Raw genomic sequence first — 24,031 nt, forward strand, 5'->3', positions numbered from 1 at the left:
TACGGCAGCTTCACATGCACTCACCTGCCCTGCGACGTCGCTCTGGCCGGCGAAACGGCTCCTTATTAAGGTCATAGCGACGTCACACGGCAGGCGGCCAATAGAAGCGGAGGGGCGGAGATGAGCAGGACGTAAACATCCCGCCCACCTCTGTCCTTCCGCATAGCCGGCGTGAGCCGCAGGACGCAGGCAGGAGATGTTCCTCGCTCCTGCGGCTTCATACACAGCGATGTTTGCTGCCGCAGGAACGAGGAACAACATCATAACATCGGTCTTTCCGAAATTATGGAAATAAATGACACTACACCGATGATACGATTTCGACGCTTTTGCGCTCGTTACTCGTATCAAAAAGGATTTACACACTACGATATCGACTGCGACGCCGGATGTGCATCACTTTCGATTTGACTCCACCGATATCGCACCTGCGATGTCGTAGTGTGCAAATATAGCTATTGGATTTTTCATGTCAGTATTCACACAGCAGTTTCTGCTTTTCATATATTCCTCTTACATAGTCACTGGTGTGCATACCTTCTCTCCATATAGTCACAAGTTATGGGCACAAGATCACTGCGGGACTGGAGTGGCATCAACAAAAGGTGAAGCCGCCATAAGGAAAGTATGTGACAGGGGGCTTAGCTTTAAAGCGCCACTCCAGCGCTGAAAAACAAAACAAAACAAAAAAACTCAGAAATGCATTTCTAAAGTTTTTCAGTACTAGAAAACGTATACAAAAAAAAGGCTTGAAATCTGCACCAAAACACATCAAGTAAAGGGTAAAATGTAAAAAAAAGAGGAATTACAAAGCAACATGTTATTGCATGTTTTGGTGCAAAAACCTAAGAGAACATAAATAAAAAATGCTGAAGTAATAGCATTTACTCCATGTGTGAACATGGTCTTAGAGATTTTACTGCAGTTTTTACTAATGATGAACGAGCACTACCATGTTCAAGTGCTCAGGTGCTCCTAACGAACAGTTGGATGTTCGGACAGGCTCAACTCGTTTGCTGAGTATAATGGAAATCAATGGGGAACTCAAGCATTGACTTTCATGATACTCAATAAAAGAGTTGAGCCCGTACAAATGTCCGACTGCTCGTCACAAACACCTGAATATGATAGTGCTCGCTCATCACCCATAGAGACTTAGCAAAAAAAACGAAACACCAAAAATGTGCAAAATCTGTGGCTTTCCATCTACAGGTTGGTGCAGATGGCATCTTTAGGGTGTCAATGGACCCTGAGGTTTTCCTACACTAAGCCACTTTTTTCTGACTTGTCTATGCTGCGAAACCTGTCATGTTTGTCTTTTTCTCTATGATGTGACAATAAACAACAAGTGGCTTCTGCTGGAAGAACGGGCACAATATTTTTCACCGACTCACACTTTCCGAACTCTGATGCTGTTAGAGGCAGTAATGATGGACTGACCGTGTGCGCAGCTCCTCTTTTTTTCATGGCAGTGCATTATCCCCACTCTTTATGCCTGTGCATTATACCCACTTTTCGTGGTAGCAGTGAATTATACCCACTCTTATTGGCTGTGCATTATACCTACTCTTCGTGGTAGCTATGCAATATACCGATGCTTTGTGGCTGTACATTATACCCACTCTTCGTGGAGGCTGTGCAGTATACCCACTCTTCGTGGAGGCTGTGCAGTATACCCAATCTTAGTGGCTGTATATTATTCCCACTCTTCGTGGTAGCTGTGCATTATAACCGCTCTTCATGGTAGCTGTGCAGTATACCCACTCTTCGTGGCTGTGTATTTTACCCACTCTTTGTTGTGATGTATTATACCCACTCTTCATGGCTGTAAATTATTCCCACTCTTCATAGCTGTGTATTATAACCGCTCTTCATGGTGGCTGTACATTATACCCACTCTTTGTGGCGCCCTGGACAAGCCAGGGGCCACAGAGAACAACACCAACACACCCCACACTCCCGGTCAGGCACACCAAGGTCAGACACAAAACCCTTGTTGCCTTCCTCCAGGGGCTGATGTCCACACCAGGGGGTGGGCCAGGCGGTTGGTCCCGCCCACCGAGGAGTTCACAGTCCTGGAGGCAGGAAACTGTAGTCAGTTTAGCTCAGGCAGAGCTTGAGTGCGGAGCAGAGTTAAGTGCAGAGTAAAAGCGTGCTGAGCTACTGCAGGTGTCCGGGTTGGAGCCCGGGCACGTCCAGCAAGGTTGGCAGACAGTGGTGACCGTCTGCAGGAGTAGCCTATCGGAGTTTACCGTAAGGACCGTGGACGGGCGGTGGCCCGGCGGTACCGGACCGGTACACAAAGAGAAGTCAGCACCATCTGGCAGGGGCTTACGGACCCCGGCAAGGCTAGGAGTCGCCGTGAATTTGCCGAATCCGTTAGCGAAGGGAACCTCCTGGGTTTCCCAGCAGCCAAGTCCCGACAGAAGGCAATAGTCCAACCAGGAGAGGGAAACACCGCCACCGCCAAGGCAACCGTTTCTCAGGGCCAGAGCCTGCGGGCAAAAAGGGGCTCCTCCAGCCCATATCCAAGCTGGGGAGCGGGTTACCGGTGGGAACCCATCGGAACCATTTACAGTACAAAGGTGCAGGGAAAGGCAGTCACCATCAACCTGCCGGGAGAAACAACACCGCAGCCGTCTGTGGGACCCGTCCATCCAGCCGTGTGTTTTACCGAGAACTGTGTCCTCATCATTGGCTGAGTGAGTACCACCGTGCCGTGCGGCACAACACTGCCCCCGCGACCCTGCACCTCGCCAGGCCCCGTAACCCGCCTGCCATCCATCCCTACCCCATCACCGGGCCCCGGGGCCATCAACCCCCCTACCCACGGAGGGGAGAACTAACATCAAAGCTGCTCCCTGTCACCGCTCCCGGGATCCCCGTCTAGAGCAGCGGTGGTGTCACCAATATCACCCCAACCGTGGGTGGCGTCATGGACAATAACCAAATCCCCACCATCCAATCCCAACCCCTTTTCACTCACGGGTGAGGAGCGCCGCTCGAGTCCCCGGGATCTGGCCCACCGCTCGAGCCACCACCGAGCAGTAGCAGCAGCAGCAGCCGGACCCGAGCAGTGGGAGAGCGCAGCGTCCCCTCCTCCGCCCGTGACATCTTCATGGTGGCTGTACATTATCCCCACTCTTCATGGTGGCTGTACATTATACCCACTCTTCATGGTGGCTGTACATTATACCCACTCTTCATGGTGGCTGTACATTATCCCCACTCTTCATGGTGGCTGTACATTATCCCCACTCTTCATGGTGGCTGTACATTATCCCCACTCTTCATGGTGGCTGTACATTACCCCCACTCTTCATGGTGGCTGTGCATTATCTCCACTCTTCATGGTGGCTGTACATTATCCCCACTCTTCATGGTGGCTGTACATTATCCCCACTCTTCATGGTGGCTGTGCATTATACCCACTCTTCATGGTGGCTGTACATTATCCCCACTCTTCATGGTGGCTGTGCATTATACCCACTCTTCATGGTGGCTGTGCATTATCCCCACTCTTCATGGTGGCTGTATATTATCCCCACTCTTCATGGTGGCTGTACATTATCCCCACTCTTCATGGTGGCTGTGCATTATCCCCACTCTTCATGGTGGCTGTACATTATCCCCACTCTTCATGGTGGCTGTGCATTATCTCCACTCTTCATGGTGGCTGTGCATTATCTCCACTCTTCATGGTGGCTGTGCATTATCCCCACTCTTCATGGTGGCTGTACATTATCCCCACTCTTCATGGTGGCTGTACATTATACCCACTCTTCATGGTGGCTGTACATTATCCCCACTCTTCATAGCTGTGCATTATCCCCACTCTTCATGGTGGCTGTGCATTATCTCCACTCTTCATGGTGGCTGTATATTATCCCCACTCTTCATGGTGGCTGTACATTATCCCCACTCTTCATGGTGGCTGTATATTATCCCCACTCTTCATGGTGGCTGTATATTATCCCCACTCTTCATGGTGGCTGTATATTATCCCCACTATTCATGGTGGCTGTATATTATCCCCACTCTTCATGGTGGCTGTATATTATCCCCACTCTTCATGGTGGCTGTATATTATCCCCACTCTTCATGGTGGCTGTATATTATCCCCACTCTTCATGGTGGCTGTACATTATCCCCACTCTTCATGGTGGCTGTATATTATCCCCACTCTTCATGGTGGCTGTGCATTATCCCCACTCTTCATGGTGGCTGTATATTATCCCCACTCTTCATGGTGGCTGTATATTATCCCCACTCTTCATGGTGGCTGTGCATTATCCCCACTCTTCATGGTGGATGTGCATTATCCCCACTCTTCATGGTGGCTGTATATTATCCCCACTCTTCATGGTGGATGTGCATTATCCCCACTCTTCATGGTGGATGTGCATTATCCCCACTCTTCATGGTGGCTGTGCATTATCCCCACTCTTCATGGTGGCTGTGCATTATCCCCACTCTTCATGGTGGATGTGCATTATCCCCACTCTTCATGGTGGCTGTGCATTATCCCCACTCTTCATGGTGGCTGTGCATTATCCCCACTCTTCATGGTAGCTGTGCATTATCCCCACTCTTCATGGTGGCTGTACATTATCCCCACTCTTCATGGTGGCTGTGCATTATCCCCACTCTTCATGGTGGCTGTGCATTATCCCCACTCTTCATGGTGGCTGTGCATTATCCCCACTCTTCATGGTGGCTGTACATTATCCCCACTCTTCATGGTGGCTGTACATTATCCCCACTCTTCATGGTAGCTGTGCATTATCCCCACTCTTCATGGTGGCTGTGCATTATCCCCACTCTTCATAGCTGTGCATTATCCCCACTCTTCATGGTGGCTGTGCATTATCCCCACTCTTCATGGTGGCTGTGCATTATCCCCACTCTTCATGGTGGCTGTGCATTATCCCCACTCTTCATGGTGGCTGTGCATTATCCCCACTCTTCATGGTGGCTGTGCATTATCCCCACTCTTCATGGTGGCTGTGCATTATCCCCACTCTTCATGGTGGCTGTATATTATCCCCACTCTTCATGGTGGCTGTACATTATCCCCACTCTTCATGGTGGCTGTGCATTATCCCCACTCTTCATGGTGGCTGTACATTATCCCCACTCTTCATGGTGGCTGTGCATTATCTCCACTCTTCATGGTGGCTGTGCATTATCTCCACTCTTCATGGTGGCTGTGCATTATCCCCACTCTTCATGGTGGCTGTACATTATCCCCACTCTTCATGGTGGCTGTACATTATACCCACTCTTCATGGTGGCTGTACATTATCCCCACTCTTCATGGTGGCTGTGCATTATCCCCACTCTTCATGGTGGCTGTGCATTATCTCCACTCTTCATGGTGGCTGTATATTATCCCCACTCTTCATGGTGGCTGTACATTATCCCCACTCTTCATGGTGGCTGTATATTATCCCCACTCTTCATGGTGGCTGTATATTATCCCCACTCTTCATGGTGGCTGTATATTATCCCCACTATTCATGGTGGCTGTATATTATCCACACTCTTCATGGTGGCTGTGCATTATACCCACTGTTCATGGTGGCTGCGCATTATCCCCACTCTTCATGGTGGCTGTATATTATCCCCACTCTTCATGGTGGCTGTGCATTATCTCCACTCTTCATGGTGGCTGTATATTATCCCCACTCTTCATGGTGGCTGTGCATTATCTCCACTCTTCATGGTGGCTGTACATTATCCCCACTATTCATGGTGGCTGTGCATTATACCCACTGTTCATGGTGGCTGTGCATTATCCCCACTCTTCATGGTGGCTGTATATTATCCCCACTCTTCATGGTGGCTGTATATTATCCACACTCTTCATGGTGGCTGCGCATTATCCCCACTCTTCATGGTGGCTGCGCATTATCCCCACTCTTCATGGTGGCTGTGCATTATCCCCACTCTTCATGGTGGCTGTACATTATCCACACTCTTCATGGTGGCTGCGCATTATCCACACTCTTCATGGTGGCTGCGCATTATCTCCACTCTTCATGGCTGTGCATTATCCCCACTATTCATGGTGGCTGTGCATTATCCACACTCTTCATGGTGGCTGTGCATTATCCCCACGCTTCATGGTGGCTGTGCATTATCCCCACTCTTCATGGTGGCTGTGCATTATCCCCACTCTTCATGGTGGCTGTGCATTATCCCCACTCTTCATGGTGGCTGTGCATTATCCCCACTCTTCATGGTGGCTGTACATTATCCCCACTCTTCATGGTGGCTGTACATTATCGCCACTCTTCATGGTGGCTGTGCATTATCCCCACGCTTCATGGTGGCTGTGCATTATCCCCACTCTTCATGGTGGCTGTGCATTATCCCCACTCTTCATGGTGGCTGTGCATTATCCCCACTCTTCATGGTGGCTGTGCATTATCCCCACGCTTCATGGTGGCTGTGCATTATCCCCACTCTTCATGGTGGCTGTGCATTATCCCCACTCTTCATTGTGGCTGTGCATTATCCCCACTCTTCATGGTGGCTGTGCATTATCCCCACTCTTCATGGTGGCTGTGCATTATCCCCACTCTTTATGGTGGCTGTGCATTATCCCCACTTTGTTGTAACATTATACCCACTCTTTGTGGCAGTTGTGCATTATGCCCACTTTATGGAGCGGTTTTCCAGCGCCCATAGTTTGCCTAGTAAACACGTCCTGAGCACATAGCAGGAAACCAGACCATCAGAAACGCTTAGTGTGCACAGCCCCTCAGAGCTGCAGTGTGAGGCGCCGGACCCCGGAGCTCCAGGCAGCGTCAGACATTGGCTGTGACCTAGGCATGCTGGAGAAGTTCTCGGTCCTTCGCCCTTACAGCCCCGGTGTCAGTGTCAGACCCGCCTCTGGAAGGGAAACAGTTAAAAGATCATTATGAGGAGAATGTGGAATAGATGTCACCGGTAACGAAGATTTTAACACTTTCCCAGCCGTGGTGCAGGTGATTGCTGAGGTGTCCGGTGAGGGGAGGCAGCTGAGCCCCTCCAGCACAGAGCAAGGTCGATAGGTGCTCCCTGTACCGGCAGCTATCACGGTTCTGGCAGCCTAGTGACGTCACATATCGGGCGGCTCCGAAAGCTATCCCGACAGAAGGGGCGTGGCCACAGCCGGCTGGAGGGGCGGGGCTGTGTGTGAGCAGTGACTGAGGGCGCCCGCTGCCGCTGCTGCTGCCGGTGATTGTGCGCACCGCGGCGGCAGCCACTCTATGCCTGAGCGCCAGCTGTTCATCTCCGAGGAGGCTGCAGCTCGCCGGAGACCTCAGCATCGCCTTCACTTCATCCCGCCTGTCATTCCTTATTACTACAAGGAGAACCTGAGGATCGGAGCTCCTGTATGCCAGGGACCAGAAGACATGCGTTCTATAAGGAAGAGGTGGACGATCTGCACAATAAGTATCCTCCTGATCTTCTATAAAACCACCGAGATCGCCAGGACTGATGAGCACCAGGACTCGCCACTCAATGGGTGAGTGCTGCGGACAGTATGCCAGTGAGGTGGGCACAGTGTGCTGGTGCCGGTGTGGTGGGCACAGTATGCTGGGGCAGTATGCCAGTGAGGTGGGCACAGTGTGCTGGTGCCGGTGTGGTGGGCACAATATACTGGGGACAGTATGCCAGTGAGGTAGGCACAGTGTGCTGGTGCCGGTGTGGTGGGCACAATATACTGGGGACAGTATGCCAGTGAGGTGGGCACAGTGTGCTGGTGCCGGTGTGGTGGGCACAATATACTGGGGACAGTATGCCAGTGAGGTAGGCACAGTGTGCTGGTCACTGGATACCAGTTGTGGGCACTGGTGCCGGTGTGTTGGAGACAGTGTGGTGGGTACATTGTGCTGGGGACAGTATGCCAGTCTGGTGGGCACAATGTGCTGGGTGCAGTTTGCTGGGTACTGTATGTCAGTGTGGTTGGCACTGTGTCCTGGATCCCAATGTGATGGGCACTTGATCCCAGTGTGGTGGACTCTATATTAGTGTGCTGGGCACTGTATACCAGTGTGGTGGGCACCTGTCCTGGCTGTGATCCCTGAGTGTGTGGCATCTAAGGCTGGCTTGCCTGGTGGCTGCCAGCCTTTGTGCCTTTCCTCTGGCCATTATTGTCAGCGCTCCTCTTGAGGTGCAGATGTTCTTGCTTTGTGGCTTCCTCCTGTTTTGCTCACTTGTCTCCCTGAAGTCATCTCTGCTCACTTCCTCTAACTTTTTCTGGCTTTCTATATGACTGATCACACTTTTTTTCTTTCACAAGTATTTTGTATCTTTTTAAAATGTAACAACTTTATCCTTCCATAGGAGCCCATTATAATAACAATGACCTCTTATAAAAAGTCACCAGATCAATCCTTTTTATTTTTGTTTCTTTAGTTTTAGTGTCTGGACATCTTTTCTCACTGTGACGATGTCCCTATAATTGCACTGAACACGCTGGTGGTGGGTTTTTTGCTGGTGGTGGGTTTTTTGCTGGTGGTGGAATTTTTGCTGGTGGTGGAATTTTTACCGGTGGTGTTTTTTTTGCTGGTGGTGAGTTTTTTGCCGGTGGTGTTTTTTTTGCCAGTGGTGGGATTTTTGCCAGTGGTGGGTTTTTCGCCAGTGGGATTTTTGCCGGTGGTAGGTTTTCCCCGGTGGTGTTTTTTTTTCGCCAGTGGTGTTTTTTTTGCCGGTGGTGGGTTTTTCGCCTCTGGTGCGTTTTTCGCCAGTGTGTAGACAGAAGACATTGAACCATTTTCTCGATACACAAGGCAATGAAAAAACATTGGATTTGAAGAATTTTCTCCCACTTTTCTGGTCATCGTCTCCCATTATATCCACATTATTCTCTCTCCGTAGAACAGTAATTACCTGTGGAGTGATATCACAGTATTTAGTGAGATGACTTAGTTTGGTAATAATTAAAGGCTTTCAGACTGTACGGTAATATTTTGTACGGCTTGTGCAGTATTTCCTGGGGTGAATGTACTGTCTTTATATTGACAGACACAAAAGTGAGTCTCCTGCTGACTGGGGCTGCAATAAAATGGGCACATTACTAAGTACTGTAATTTTCTATTGAACTAAAATGTAATGCTGCCAGAAATCACCAACATATGATTGACTTTAGCAGAAAAAATAATGTTGGATCACAACAGTTTACGGTTTTATCATTGGCATTGATAGAGAAGAGAGAAAAAGTGTAATGCTGAAGCTTAATCTGGGAACGTATAGCCCGAAAAGAAAAGGGAAGGTCAGAGGAGTCAAGAGGCTAAAAAATAGGGGTCCGACTAATAAAAGAGACTGGAAGGGAGAAGCACAAAGCCAAAAGAGCCCAACATGTAGACACAGACAAAGAAACATGCATAGAGAATGAGAGCAACAAAGAAATGGATAGACAAAGCAGCCGGCCATAAGGTGACCATATAGAAATCGGGGCACTCCTGGGGATATAGTGTAAGGAGACAAAGGAGGGAGCACAAGGATAGGTACAAGCAAGAAGCCTAGAGCTGTAAAAGTGATCACCACAACAGGCAGACATTCATTGTGCAACACAATGGAGTAACCCAGTCTGAAAGAACGTGCAAGATAGGTGTGAGACATGATGTCTGATATTAAGCCGAGCCGTCAGTCTCCCCGCTCTCATTTATTTCCATTCTTAGCCAAAGAAAGGCAAGTGGGTGAGGGGCTGTGGCCTGGTGAGCAATCTGGTATCATGACAATGGGATTACCGTCATTAAGTCTTTAATTATCTAGCCACTCTCACTGATTTATAATAAGCTTATTCTAAATCATGTGATTTAAAGGGGGGGGTAAAAAAAATCCCACCAAAAAAGGGCACCCATGCCCACGTCCCAGGGTTGTGGAGCCGCTAATATCGCCCTGTGTATTAATTACGCTCAGCAATTACAAAGCTGTGGGTTACGGCAGATTGGTCGCTCTCCAAGTCTATAGCCTTCTGTTGTTCTTTTTTGCTTAACACTATTCAAAGCTAAAGACCACAAATGTTCGGCTATAAAACTCTACTACCTCCAAGGGACATTAGTATTTTCTAAAGAGTTCCATCTTAAGCCCATTACATCTCCCACTTCTTACAGAACGAGGTTTGGATCTTCTCCAGGTTACTTCAGACATCATGATGCACATTTTTACCAATCCAGATTGTGGCTATGGTAATTAGCACAACACTTCTGCTTTCCACAAAAGTAATTAGGGCCACATTATGCAACTATGTAACATGCATATTGATTATCACAGTCGTGTTTTCTATTTTTTTTTTCCGCTAAGGAAACATAATAAGATGTGTTTTTGTTTGTCCTCAACTAGAAAAACACATCTGTGTCCTGCTGTAGGAAGTGTGCTCAGCCTGCGCTGCCATCATTGTCTCCATTCTGGTGATGGAAGGAACTAATATGAGACTTGATTTCTGTTCTCAGAAACTTGGCCGCTTCATAAAGTTTTGCTGCTGAAAATGTTAACTTGGGCAGTGTATTGTTATGGGGAGAATGCAGAATACTAATGATCTAATTCCGTGCCAAAAGAATATATAACCACTTACTGTTATTGTTTTGAGGCGGTGAAATTGGTTTTGCAATATTTCTGCTTTGGCACACCTTATGAAACTGCTTGATGAGTCCATATATTTCTATGGTCGTCTTTATACCGTATAAGATCTGTATATGAAATATCAGTAAAAATATAGATTTTTTTTATAGTCAGGTCCAGCAAGACAGTTAAACTTTGTGCAAAATCTATTAATATTACAGCACCTGATACGTAAATGGGCTGTTGACTACTAGGGCAACCCTTCTGATGCTACATATTTCCCCCAGGTAAAGTAATAGTCTATACTCACCTCCTGTACCAGTGCCATTTCAGCATGTAAAGGGAAAGAGGTCTAGGGCTCTGCCTCCCCTATAAGGAAATGTATTGGATTATGTCTGACAAATACTGTTATATTTGGTGCGGCTACTAGATGGCAAGGTTCTAGTGATCACTTCCCTGGTACCTTCTGGGTAGGAAAAGGGTTAATTGCAGGGAGAAGTGTAGCTGATAAAAAGGGCAAGCACTAGGAAAAGACTAAAGGGGGCTTTACACGGTAGCGATATCGGTACCGATATCGCTAGCGTGCGTACCCGTCCCCCTCGTTTTTGGAACACGGGCATATCGGTGCCCGTCGTGCACAAAAAAGTGCACCCCGTCACACGGCTTACCTGTTCTGCGACGTCTCTCTGGCCGGCAATCCACCTCCTTTCTAAGGGGGCAGGTCGTGCGTTGTCACAGCGACGTCACACGGCAGGTGGCCAATAGAAGCGGAGGGGCGGGGATAAGCGGGACGTAAACATCCCGCCCACCTCCTCCTTCCGCATTGCCGATGGAGGCACGTAAGGAGATGTTCCTCGCTCCTGCGGTGTCACACATAGCGATGTGTGCTACCGCAGGAACGACGAACAACATCGCTAATGAGAGGTAAACCATTTTTTGTTTTAGGACGACCTCTCCGCGGCAAACGATTTTGGCCGCTTTTGCAATCGTTTTAGGTTGCACATAAGTGACACGCTGCTATATCGTTAATGACGCCGGATGTGCATCACTAACAACGTGACCCCGAAGATAAAACATTAACGATATCGTAGCGTGTAAACCCCCTTTAGAGAGTCCCCAGTGAGGAGAAACAGATTAGAAGCTCAGAGTAGTGATTGGATGAGACCCTCAGGGACAAACACAGACACCGGACATGTGGGGTCCTGAGCATGGAAGGACTGACAGTAACTACGTCCCCTGGAAGCTGGTTTACTCCGGACAGTTTGAGTGGTGTCCGTTTCCCTGGAAAGAATTCCCTACCACTCCCTTCAAGAGACTGACTGTTAGTGTGACTGTAGCGCCCCTGCGATCATGCTATTAAGATCTACAACCTGGTTCCTGGAGTCCTAGCTCTGGCTAAAGCCACACACACCTAAAACACTCACACAACACCACACTGGACCACAAGAGGGCATTATTAGAGGGTTGGGCGTCCTATGGTGTAAAGCCTGCCCAGGAAGTGGAGGTTGCCTAGGAGGTGTAAATCCAACCCTCCTGTAGTTAGGCCCCTGGAGGGAAGGGGAGGAGTTGGTCGGTGGAAGAGAAGAGTCCAGACAGACAGAGGAGAAGGAAGGAGAAAGACACCCGGCTGGGTGTCAGGTCGGGGTGTGAGGCCTGAGGATCGATTGCACGATGCCCAGGGGAGAAGCAGCTGGCGGCACTTATTCCTCCCGGAAGAAGCGGTGTTTACCGCGAAACGGCCGTCGGAGGTCCCCTCTGGCTTGGCCTGGATCCCTCTAACCACCACTGCACCTTGGTAAGCACCCCTTTACCCTCCCTGTGTGGACATACAAACTGATGTATGGGTCTTGATTTATATACATGGGTCCTTCACTATGGTTCTGATGACTCTACGAATAGTATATATATAATTCCTAATCCAGCAACAGTGTATGCACCAGTATGGGTGCTTTTGTTTTGAATCAGGCCCGTTGTATAGGATCTGTTATATCTGCTGACTAATGGAATCTCTATGATTCAGCATTTTACATTTATTCAGATCACCTACAGGCTGGCCTGCTTCAGCTCTGACACCCTGACCTTATAGAAGGCTTTTTCAGTGTGGTTTTTGGGATCCGGGTACCTAATCCCTCTATTTTGCTCGCCATATGTCCTTTATATAAATTGTTGGTATTTTATGGTATTTATAATAAATTTCTACTTTTGCACTAAAACTCCTAGTGCTCTTGTTTTTTGAATTGCTCCTGGAGTGTGCTGTCTCAGGGCCACACTGGAGGGTCAACCTATACCCTGTCTGGTGCTGCCCACAATGAGACTCTAAGCTATGACCATGAGGCTCCTTGTTTGGATGGCGGCAGGGTCTGCAAGGGACTCTGACAGAGCTGTGCACACAACCGGGTGTAGAACCCGAGGGAAGAAGTAGGAAAGCTTCATGCCTTCTGCCAGGATCTGCACGGTGAGGAAACTTCCAGAGCTCCCCACCACCCTTAAGTTGCCCTTCAAGTGTTCCAAGCCAGGAGGGAGCCACGCCACAAGAGAAGTGCACGGAGGGGGCCAAAGCCAGACTACATGGCCGGGACAAAGGGGAGTGTAACTTGTGAGTAAATCATCAGTAAAGACTCCCTGTTTCACTCAGACTTTGCCTGTTTGCATTCCTTTCAGCCTGCACCTCATCCAGCACCTAGAGGACACTGGGGTTTACCCTACCTGCGGAGTGGGTTAACACACTCGCTACTGATTCCATCAGCCCGAGTCCCTCACAAGCAGCAGCGGCTGCATCTGTTCCCTTGCCGCACTACCGCAGGTGGCGTCACAAACATTAACTTTATTATCCCTTGTAAATAGCCCCTGCCATCATATTAAGTGTCCGCCATCACCCGGGTCTGGGATCACTCGAGCCACCGACCCCCGGATCCGAGCAGCTCGGCTGCTCTGAGGTCGCGACATGACCCTATGGATAGGGTGAGAACCAAGTGTGAGAGCAGAGGATGAGCCTGCCACGCACTGTGATGTCCAAGGAAGAGATGAGGGACTTAGTTGTGCTCTCAGAAACCCAAGTGCCAGGGAAGCGATCGGTCGGCAAATTGGACTATGTATTAGAAACTAATGGGAACCCCAGCGGGGTCAGAAACAGTGCCCGCTTGATGCGAGATGTTATGAAGACAAACAGTAAAGTTCCAGTGATTGGAAGAAACTCTCGTGTGTCAAAATTATTGTGCCAGTGAATGCTTGGACTTTTGCGGAGTTGCACTGGAGTGGCGACTGGGGTGCGAGGGGTTTACAGCAGGCTGCACTGCAGCCTAGAAGCGTCTGCTACAACAGCTACACAGACCCCTGTTTGCCACCCCAACAATCGGTGCCACAGCTCATGTGGGGTTGTGATCTCACACGAGCCCTGCGTCCAATCAGCGCCGGCTTCTGTCTCCCCGCATTCAAACGAAATGAAGCAATCAACAGATATTGAGCGCGGCCACAGCTCTCACTTCCTGTTGATTAACTAATTTGGTCTGAAGGAAAAGAGATAGAAGACGGTGCTGGTTGGACGCAGGGCTCGCGTGACGTCACGACCTCATGTGAGCCCCGGAGCCATGGCACCTCTCGAATGGCACTGGCACGGGAGGTGAGTATAGGCTTTATTATTTTACCTAGGGGAAACATGTGGTATCAGAAGGGGTTGCCCTAGTACTCGACAACCCCTTTAACTTCAGCTTTTGCATTACGTTTCCTTATAAAGTTTTCATCTTGCATTGGATGACCACCGTTCTCCATTAAAGTAGAGATTTCTCTTGATCTTTGCTTCATTTCTGATTTCTGATATCCTTAGCACCTAACTTTTAAAGTTGTCATTCTCACCTACTTCTCCATTTTGATCCCTTTAATAGTTACCAGTAGGTGCATATATTCAAGAGATCAAAGCTTTTTCCAACACCATCTTGTGAATGTCTTTAAGTTACAATGAAAAATAAGCCACATACTGTACATCTGTGTATCACTGAACTCCGTGTGTGATGTAGAAATTTGTAGATCGCAATACAATGTAAATTTCCAGTTTTTGCCCAGAAACCAATTACACAGAGAGATGTAATATTAAAGGCATATTCTTATGTTCTTAAATTGTTTTAGTTGGACCACATGAAAATAAGCAAGTTTGCAATTTACTTGCTTTTTCTTTCCACTATAATTCTTCTGCAATCTTCTATCTTACATAATGTACAGTTGGTTTCGATGCAGCTCTGTCATTAGTGCCTGCCTGAACCCTGGCAAAGTATGTGCAGTAGTGACATTCTAGGAGAGGAGTTAACTCGTAATATTCCAGTCGGCTGTTTCCAGCCCATTGATGTCTATACAATAGTTGTATTCTCACCTGCCTTCGCCTTCCCCTCATCTCTTAACAGGGTTCGTATCAGTTATGTAGAATCACTATCTCCGAGATTCAAGTATGCAGTCTCCAGAGCAGTTATTCTAATCAGGACCCTTACTTTCCTTTGCTATGCATTTGTTGAAAGAAAAAAAAAATATATATATAGCCGGTTATGATCGAAAGATCCAGACATGTGCACCCTTTCACTGTCTCTAATGTAATTTCCAAGCCTTTGACTCAAACTACATAGGGGCTGGACAAAACCTTGCATAACCCAATCAATTTCAGAGAATTTGGGGAGCTCAATAAAATATAATGAATGGAGGAGTGGCAGTGAATTTGTGATGAAAAAGATTGCAGATGTACTAGCATCTACCCTAGCAGATGTGCTAAAGTGTTTGATCACCTTTAGTCAGTCATACAAATGTGCTAAAGGGATTGTTTGGTGGTGAAATGACAAGTCAGAGTGACTACAATGTGACTGCAGACTTGTGAATCCTCATATTGCGCTCTTTCAGGATTCTCCAGCGTCAGAGCCGGGAACGACAGTCACAGCTGCGAGTATGCGATATGCAGACTCCTGTCCAAAATCCTACTAGATGGGCGCGGCCTTTCTCAATCCAACTGTATTGAGTGAGGCCATGCCCCACTAGTCAGATTCTGGCAACATGACTGTCGTTCCTGACTCTTATACCAGTGAATCCTTCAGAGCGCAGTGTGTGTGTGTGTGTGTGTGTGTGTGTGTGTGTGTGTATGTATATATATATATATATATATGTATATATATCTATATATATAATTGCCTTATTCTGTCTGTCTGTCTGTCTGTCATGCTCCGAAATTGTGTCCTTACGGTGACACAAAGCTGATTGGCCGCTGGGCTCGCCATGGCCCCGCCCCCCCCCCACACTGATTGGCCTCTCGCCCCGGCTCTCTGCAGGCCCCGCCCCCCTCACACAATGCACGCTCGCTCTGGCCCAACTGACACGGAGCTCCGATTCCCAGGTGAGTACACACACACACATCAGATCACACTCACTCTCACACTCACTCTCACACACACCTCACACATCACAACATCCTGGGATATCGCTTGCTTCTACACCGGCTCCGTCAGGATCCCAGCAGCGCCAGACATAACCTTGCGATGCTGGGATCTTGATGGAGGCCGTGAAAGCTGGTAACCATTATACACATTGGGTAACTAAGGTCCCTTAGTTACCCGATGTGTATCATAGTTACCAGCGTACACCGGCTCACACTCACTCTCACACACACATCACACACACATCACATCGCATCCACACATCAAGGTCCTGCAGCTGCGGAACATACACACACATAACAGCACACACACACACACACACACATAACAGCACACACACACATACACACATCAGATCACACTCACCCTCACACACACATCACATCGCATCCACATACTCACAACATCCTGGGATATCGCTTGCTTCTCGGCGGCGATACTGTGCTGTGAGCTTCCAGGACCTGACGGAGGATCACATGGCCAGAAGCATGTGATATCTCCGGATGTTGTGAGTATCAGCGCGTATGTGCGATTTCGTCAGTGTCTTTGTGTGTGAGTGTATGCGATCGGGTGTGTGTGAGTGTATGCGATCGGGTGTGTGTGAGTGTATGCGATCGGGTGTGTGTGAGTGTATGCGATCGGGTGTGTGTGAGTGTATGCGATCGGGTGTGTGTGAGTGTATGCGATCGGTTGTGTGGGTGAGTGTATGCGATCGGTTGTGTGGGTGAGTGTATGCGATCGGGTGTGTGTGAGTGTCGGCAGAGGAGCACGGCGTGCTGGAGGAGGCTGGGAGCAGATAGGCTGATCTTGGGGAAGGCTGGGAGGGGGAGGCTGATGCTAGGGGAGACTGGGAGGGGAAGGCTGATGCTGAAGGAGGCTGGGAGGAGAGAGGCTGATCCTGGGGAAGGCTGGGAAGGGGAGGCTGATGCTGAGGGAGGCTGGAAGGAGAGAGGCTGAGGCTGGGAGGAGGGAGGCTGATGCTGGGGAAGGCTGGAAGGAGAGAGGCTGAGGCTGGGAGGAGAGAGGCTGATGCTGGGGAAGGCTGATGCTGAGGGAGGCTGGGAGGGGAAAGCTGATGCTGGGGAAGGCTGGGAGGATGGAGGCTGGGAGGAGAGAGGCTGATCCTGGGGAAGGCTGGGAGAGGGAGGCTGATGCTGGGGGAGGCTGGAAGGAGAGAGGGTGATGCTGAGGGAGGCTGGAAGGAGAGAGGCTGATGCTGGGGGAGGCTGATGCTGGGGGAGGCTGGGAAGACGGAGGCTGGGAGGAGAGAGGCTGATCCTGGGGAAGGCTGGGAGAGGGAGGCTGATGCTGGAGGAGGCTGGAAGGAGAGAGGCTGATGCTGGGGGAGGCTAGAAGGAGAGAGGCTGATGCTGGGGGAGGCTGATGCTGGGGGAGGCTGGGAGGAGAGAGGCTGATGCTGGGGAAGGCTGGGAGGACAGAGGCTGATGCTGGGGAAGGCTGGGAGGAGAGAGGCTGATGCTGGGGACAGAGAGGAGAGGCTGATGCTGGGAGGAGAGAGGCTGATGCTGGGATGAGAGAGGCTGATCCTGGGGAAGGCTGGGAGGGGAAGGCTGAGAGAAGAGAGGCTGATGCTGAGGGAGGCTGAGGCTGGGGTAGGCTGGGAGGAGAGAGGCTGATGCTAGGGACAGAAAAGGCTGATGCTGTGTGCAGAGAGGCTGATGCTGCGGGCACAGAGGCTGATGCTGCGGGCAGAGAGGCTGATGCTGGTGCAGCATGGGGAATGGAGCACGATGGGGGGTGCGCAGCATGGGGGATGGAGCACGATGGGGAGTGCGCAGCATGGAGGATGGAGCACGTTTGGGAGTGCGCAGCATGGCGGATGGACCACGTTTGGGAGTGCGCAGCATGGAGGATGGAGCACGTTTGGGAGTGAGCAGCATATATATAATTGCCTTAGTCTGTCTGTCTGTCTGTCTGTCATGCTCCGAAATTGTGTCCTTACGGTGACACAAAGCTGATTGGCCGCTGGGCTCGCCATGGCCCCGCCCCCCCACACGGATTGGCCTCTCGCCCCGGCTCTCTGCAGGCCCCGCCCCCCTCACGCAATGCACGCTCGCTCTGGCCCAACTGACACGGAGCTCCGATTCCCAGGTGAGTACACACACACACACACACATCAGATCACACTCACTCTCACACTCACTCTCACACACACCTCACACATCTCAACATCCTGGGATATCGCTTGCTTCTACACCGGCTCCGTCAGGATCCCAGCAGCGCTAGACATAACCTTGCGATGCTGGGATCTTGACGGAGGCCGTGAAAGCTGGTAACCATTATACACATCGGGTAACTAAGGTCCCTTAGTTACCCGATGTGTATCATAGTTACCAGCGTACACTGGCTCACACTCACTCTCACACACACATCACACACACATCACATCGCATCCACACATCAAGGTCCTGCAGCGGCGGAACATACACACACGCACACACACACATAACAGCACACACACACACATACACACATCAGATCACACTCACCCTCACACACACATCACATCGCATCCACATACTCACAACATCCTGGGATATCGCTTGCTTCTCGGCGGCGATACTGTGCTGTGAGCTTCCAGGACCTGACGGAGGATCACATGGCCAGAAGCATGTGATATCTCCGGATGTTGTGAGTATCAGCGCGTATGTGCGATTTCGTCAGTGTCTGTGTGTGTGAGTGTATGCGATCGGGTGTGTGTGAGTGTATGCGATCGGGTGTGTGTGAGTGGATGCGATCGGTTGTGTGGGTGAGTGTATGCGATCGGTTGTGTGGGTGAGTGTATGCGATCGGGTGTGTGTGAGTGTATGCGATCGGGTGTGTGTGAGTGTATGCGATCGGGTGTGGGTGAGTGTATGCGATCGGTTGTGTGGGTGAGTGTATGCGATCGGTTGTGTGGGTGAGTGTATGCGATCGGGTGTGTGTGAGTGTCGGCAGAGGAGCACGGCGTGCTGGAGGAGGCTGGGAGCAGATAGGCTGATCTTGGGGAAGGCTGGGAGGGGGAGGCTGATGCTAGGGGAGACTGGGAGGGGAAGGCTGATGCTGAAGGAGGCTGGGAGGAGAGAGGCTGATGCTGAAGGAGGCTGGGAGGAGAGAGGCTGATCCTGGGGAAGGCTGGGAAGGGGAGGCTGATGCTGAGGGAGGCTGGAAGGAGAGAGGCTGAGGCTGGGAGGAAGGAGGCTGATGCTGGGGAAGGCTGGAAGGAGAGAGGCTGAGGCTGGGAGGAGAGAGGCTGATGCTGGGGAAGGCTGATGCTGAGGGAGGCTGGGAGGGGAAAGCTGATGCTGGGGAAGGCTGGGAGGACGGAGGCTGGGAGGAGAGAGGCTGATCCTGGGGAAGGCTGGGAGAGGGAGGCTGATGCTGGGGGAGGCTGGAAGGAGAGAGGGTGATGCTGAGGGAGGCTGGAAGGAGAGAGGCTGATGCTGGGGGAGGCTGATGCTGGGGGAGGCTGGGAAGACGGAGGCTGGGAGGAGAGAGGCTGATCCTGGGGAAGGCTGGGAGAGGGAGGCTGATGCTGGAGGAGGCTGGAAGGAGAGAGGCTGATGCTGGGGGAGGCTAGAAGGAGAGAGGCTGATGCTGGGGGAGGCTGATGCTGGGGGAGGCTGGGAGGAGAGAGGCTGATGCTGGGGAAGGCTGGGAGGAGAGAGGCTGAGGCTGGGGAAGGCTGGGAGGAGAGAGGCTGATGCTGGGGACAGAGAGGAGAGGCTGATGCTGGGAGGAGAGAGGCTGATGCTGGGATGAGAGAGGCTGATCCTGGGGAAGGCTGGGAGGGGAAGGCTGAGAGAAGAGAGGCTGATGCTGAGGGAGGCTGAGGCTGGGGTAGGCTGGGAGGAGAGAGGCTGATGCTAGGGACAGAAAAGGCTGATGCTGTGTGCAGAGAGGCTGATGCTGTGTGCAGAGAGGCTGATGCTGTGTGCAGAGAGGCTGATGCTGCGGGCACAGAGGCTGATGCTGCGGGCAGAGAGGCTGATGCTGGTGCAGCATGGGGAATGGAGCACGATGGGGGGTGCGCAGCAAGGGGGATGGAGCACGATGGGGAGTGCGCAGCATGGAGGATGGAGCACGTTTGGGAGTGCGCAGCATGGCGGATGGACCACGCTTGGGAGTGCGCAGCATGGAGGATGGAGCACGTTTGGCAGTGCGCAGCATGGCGGATGGACCACGTTTGGGAGTGAGCAGCATGGCGGATGGAGCACGTTTGGGAGTGCGTAACATGGCGGATGGAGCACGTTTGGGAGTGCGCAGCATGGCAGATGGAGCACGTTTGGGAGTGCGCAGCATGGCGGATGGACCACGTTTGGGAGTGCGCAGCATAGCGGATGGACCACGTTTGGGAGTGCGCAGCATGGCGGATGGACCACGTTTGGGAGTGCGCAGCATGGCGGATGGACCACGTTTGGGAGTGCGCAGCATGGCGGATGGAGCACGTTTGGGAGTGCGCAGCATGACGGATGGAGCACGTTTGGGAGTGCGCAGCATGGCGGATGGAGCACGTTTGGGAGTGCGCAGCATGCCGGATGGTGCACGATGGGGAGTGCGCAGTATGGCGGATGGAGCACGTTTAGGAGTGCGCAGTATGGCGGATGGAGCACGTTTGGGAGTGCGCAGCATGGCGGATGGAGCACGTTTGGGAGTGTGCAGCATGACGGATGGACCACGTTTGGGAGTGCGCAGCATGGCGGATGGAGCACGTTTGGGAGTGCGCAGCATGGCGGATGGAGCACGTTTGGGAGTGCGGAGCATAGCGGGTGGAGCACGTTTGGGAGTGCGCAGCATGGCGGATGGAGCATGATGGGGGGTGCGCAGCATGGCGGATGGAGCATGTTTGGGAGTGCGCAGCATGGCGGATGGAGCACGTTTGGGAGTGTGCAGCATGGCGGATAGAGCACGATGGGGAGTGCGCAGCATGGCGGATGGAGCACGTTTGGGAGTGCGCAGCATGGGGGATGCAGCACGATGGGGAGTGCGCAGTATGGCGGATGGAGCACGTTTGGGAGTGCGCAGCATGGCGGATGGACCACGTTTGGGAGTGCGCAGCATGGCGGATGGAGCACGTTTGGGAATGCGCAGCATAGGAACCACAAAACAACGCCCTACACAGACACCCACACACACACACACAACGCTGCACACACACAACACCCAACACACAAACACCGCAGCACACACAAATATACGCACATACCGCACAACACACACATTGCTCAAAACATACCTCCCCCCAAAACACACCACACACACACAAACCGCACAACACACACACACACACAACGCTACAGACACACAGCGCTCCACAAACAACGCAACACACGCAACACACATACAACACCGCTTTCACCCCCCGCCACACCCAGAACATGTACAGCGCCCTACACAAACACTTGGTAACTACACACAACAACATCTATATATATATATATATATATATATAACAAAAATCATACATGAACTACACAATACGTAAATTCTAGAATACCCGATGCGTAGAATCGGGCCACCTTCTAGTGTATATATATGTGTATATATATATATATATATATATATATGTATATGTGTGTGTGTGTGTATATATATATATATATATATATATATATATATATATATATATATATATATATATATATATATATATATATATATATATATATATATATTTATTTCATAGTATCATAGTTTTTAAGGTTGAAGGGAGACTCTGTGCTACTTTGCACACAGAGATAAATCTTTGGCAGATCTGTGGTTGCAGTGAAATCATGGACATATTGTTCCATTTGTACACAGCCAGAAACCTGGCACTGATTGTCCACAATTTCACTGCAACCTCAGATCTGCCGCAGATTTATCTCTGTGTGCAAAGTACCCCTAAGTCCATCTAGTTCAACCCGTAGCCTAACATGTTGATCCAGAGGAAGGCAAAAAAACCCCAATGTGGCAAACAAGTTCCAATGGGGAAAAAATTTCCTTCCTGACTCCACATCCGGCAATCAGACTAGTTCCCTGGATCAATACCCTGTCATAAAATCTAATATACATAACTGGTAATATTAAATTTTTCAAGAAAGGCGTCCAGGCTCTGCTTAAATGTTAGTAGTGAATCACTCATTACAACATCATGCGGCAGAGAGTTCTCACTGCTCGTACAGTAAAGAATCCTCGTCTGTGATTATGATTAAACCTTCTTTCCTCAAGACGTAGCGGATGCAGATGAAACCAGAAATTTATTATATTTATATATTTATATTATTATTATTATTATTATATTTATATATTTATATATTTTATTTATATATTTTATTTTATTTATATATTTGAAACCAGAAATTTACATACACTATCTAAAAAGACACATCTTCATGTTTTTCTCACTATCTGATATGAAATCAGACCTATCCTGTATTAGGTCAATTAGGATTTCCAAAATCTAATATATAAAGCTGAAGGTATGTATGTATGTTTGTATATATGTGTGTGTATGTCCACTAGAGAAATCTGCACCATCACATTTACAATCATGAAGTTTTGCACATCCACTATGTTTTGAGGGGAAAATATAAAATATAACCCTACACTTTACAGTTATTCATCAAAAAACCTGCTTACATTAAAGTCAATGGAATTGGGAATGGATCTGTTTTTATAGACCTCTATTATGGACAGAGAAAGAGACACACAGACAGACCCACACATACATAAAGAGACACACACACGCAGAAAGAGAGACACACAGTGAAACAGACACACCGAAAGAGACACACACACACACACACACACTCACACTCACACAGAGACACAAGCATATGTGTATTTTTAGATAGTGTATGTACATTTCTGGTTTTAAATGTACAGTACAGACCAAAAGTTTGGACACACATCCTCATTCAAAGAGTTTTCTTTATTTTCATGACTCTAAAAATTGTAGATTCACATTGAAGGCATCAAAACTATGAATTAAAACAATTGAATTGAATACTTAAAGTGTGAAACAACTGAAAATATGTCTTATATTCTAGGTTCTTCGAAGTAGCCACCTTTTGCTTTGATTACTACTTTGCACACTCTTGGCATTCTCTTGATGAGCTTCAAGAGGTAGTCACCAGAAATGGTTTTCCAACAGTCTTGAAGGAGTTCCCAGAGATGCTTAGCACTTGTTGGCCCTTTTGCCTTCACTCTGCGGTCCAGCTCACCCCAAACCATCTCGATTGGCTTCAGCTCTGGTGACTGTGGAGGCCAGGTCATCTGGCGAGCACCCCATCACTCTCCTTCTTAGTCAAATAGCCCTTACACAGCCTGGAGGTGTGTTTGGGGTCAATGTCCTGTTGAAAAATAAATTATGGTCCAACAAAATGCAAACCGGATGGAATAGCACACCGCTGCAAGATGCTGAGGTAGGCATGCTGGTTCTGTATGCCTTCAATTTGGAATAAATCCCCAACAGTGTCAGCAGCAAAGTACCCCCACACCATCAAACCTCCTCCTCCATGCTTCACAGTGGGAACCAGGCATGTAGAGTCCATCCGTTCACCTTTTCTGCGTCGCACAAAGACACGGTGGTTGGATCCAAAGATCTCAAATTTGGACTCATCAGACCAAAGCACAGATTTCCACTGGTCTAATGTCCATTATTTGTGTTCTTTAGCCCAAACAAGTCTCTTCTGCTTGTTGCCTGTCCTTAGCAGTGGTTTCCTAGCAGCTATTTTACCATGAAGGCCTGCTGCACAAAGTCTCCTCTTAATAGTTGTTCTAGAGATGGAAAAGTGTGTCCAAACTTTTGGTCTGTACTGTATATATGTTGAGCTCTGGCTTTGTTAAAATTTGGTTTCCTCACCAATAGTGTGCACCAGTCCTTGGACACATCTGCCTGTAAAGGGTATGAATCCTCCCATAGATGCGAGACCGCATTTTAAGTTTTTATTTTCCTAAGAGGAAATTGTGTTTATCTGACTGAATGCATGTTGTGATAAAATCTCTCGCTTTATGAGAAACACTTTTTTCGTTTTGGTTTTTCAGTTTGTATTTTAAATTAAAGCAAGTTGTGAAATCCATCATTT

At 49.5% G+C, this 24,031-nt stretch overlaps 1 protein-coding gene across 1 annotated transcript in view; it reads left to right on the top strand.

Annotated features, from left to right (window-relative positions):
* Nucleotides 1–7,197: 7,197 nt before the first annotated feature.
* Nucleotides 7,198–24,031, top strand: part of ST8SIA4 (ST8 alpha-N-acetyl-neuraminide alpha-2,8-sialyltransferase 4) — a 228,478-nt gene continuing 211,644 nt past the window's right edge. Inside the window, exon 1 of the mRNA XM_075325060.1 lies at nt 7,198–7,516. Coding sequence (XP_075181175.1) covers nt 7,257–7,516 — 260 coding nt within the window. The 5' untranslated portion in view covers nt 7,198–7,256. The remainder of the gene's footprint in view (nt 7,517–24,031) is intronic.

The sequence above is a fragment of the Anomaloglossus baeobatrachus genome, chromosome 1, assembly GCF_048569485.1.
Source record: "Anomaloglossus baeobatrachus isolate aAnoBae1 chromosome 1, aAnoBae1.hap1, whole genome shotgun sequence".
Lineage (NCBI taxonomy): Eukaryota > Metazoa > Chordata > Amphibia > Anura > Aromobatidae > Anomaloglossus > Anomaloglossus baeobatrachus.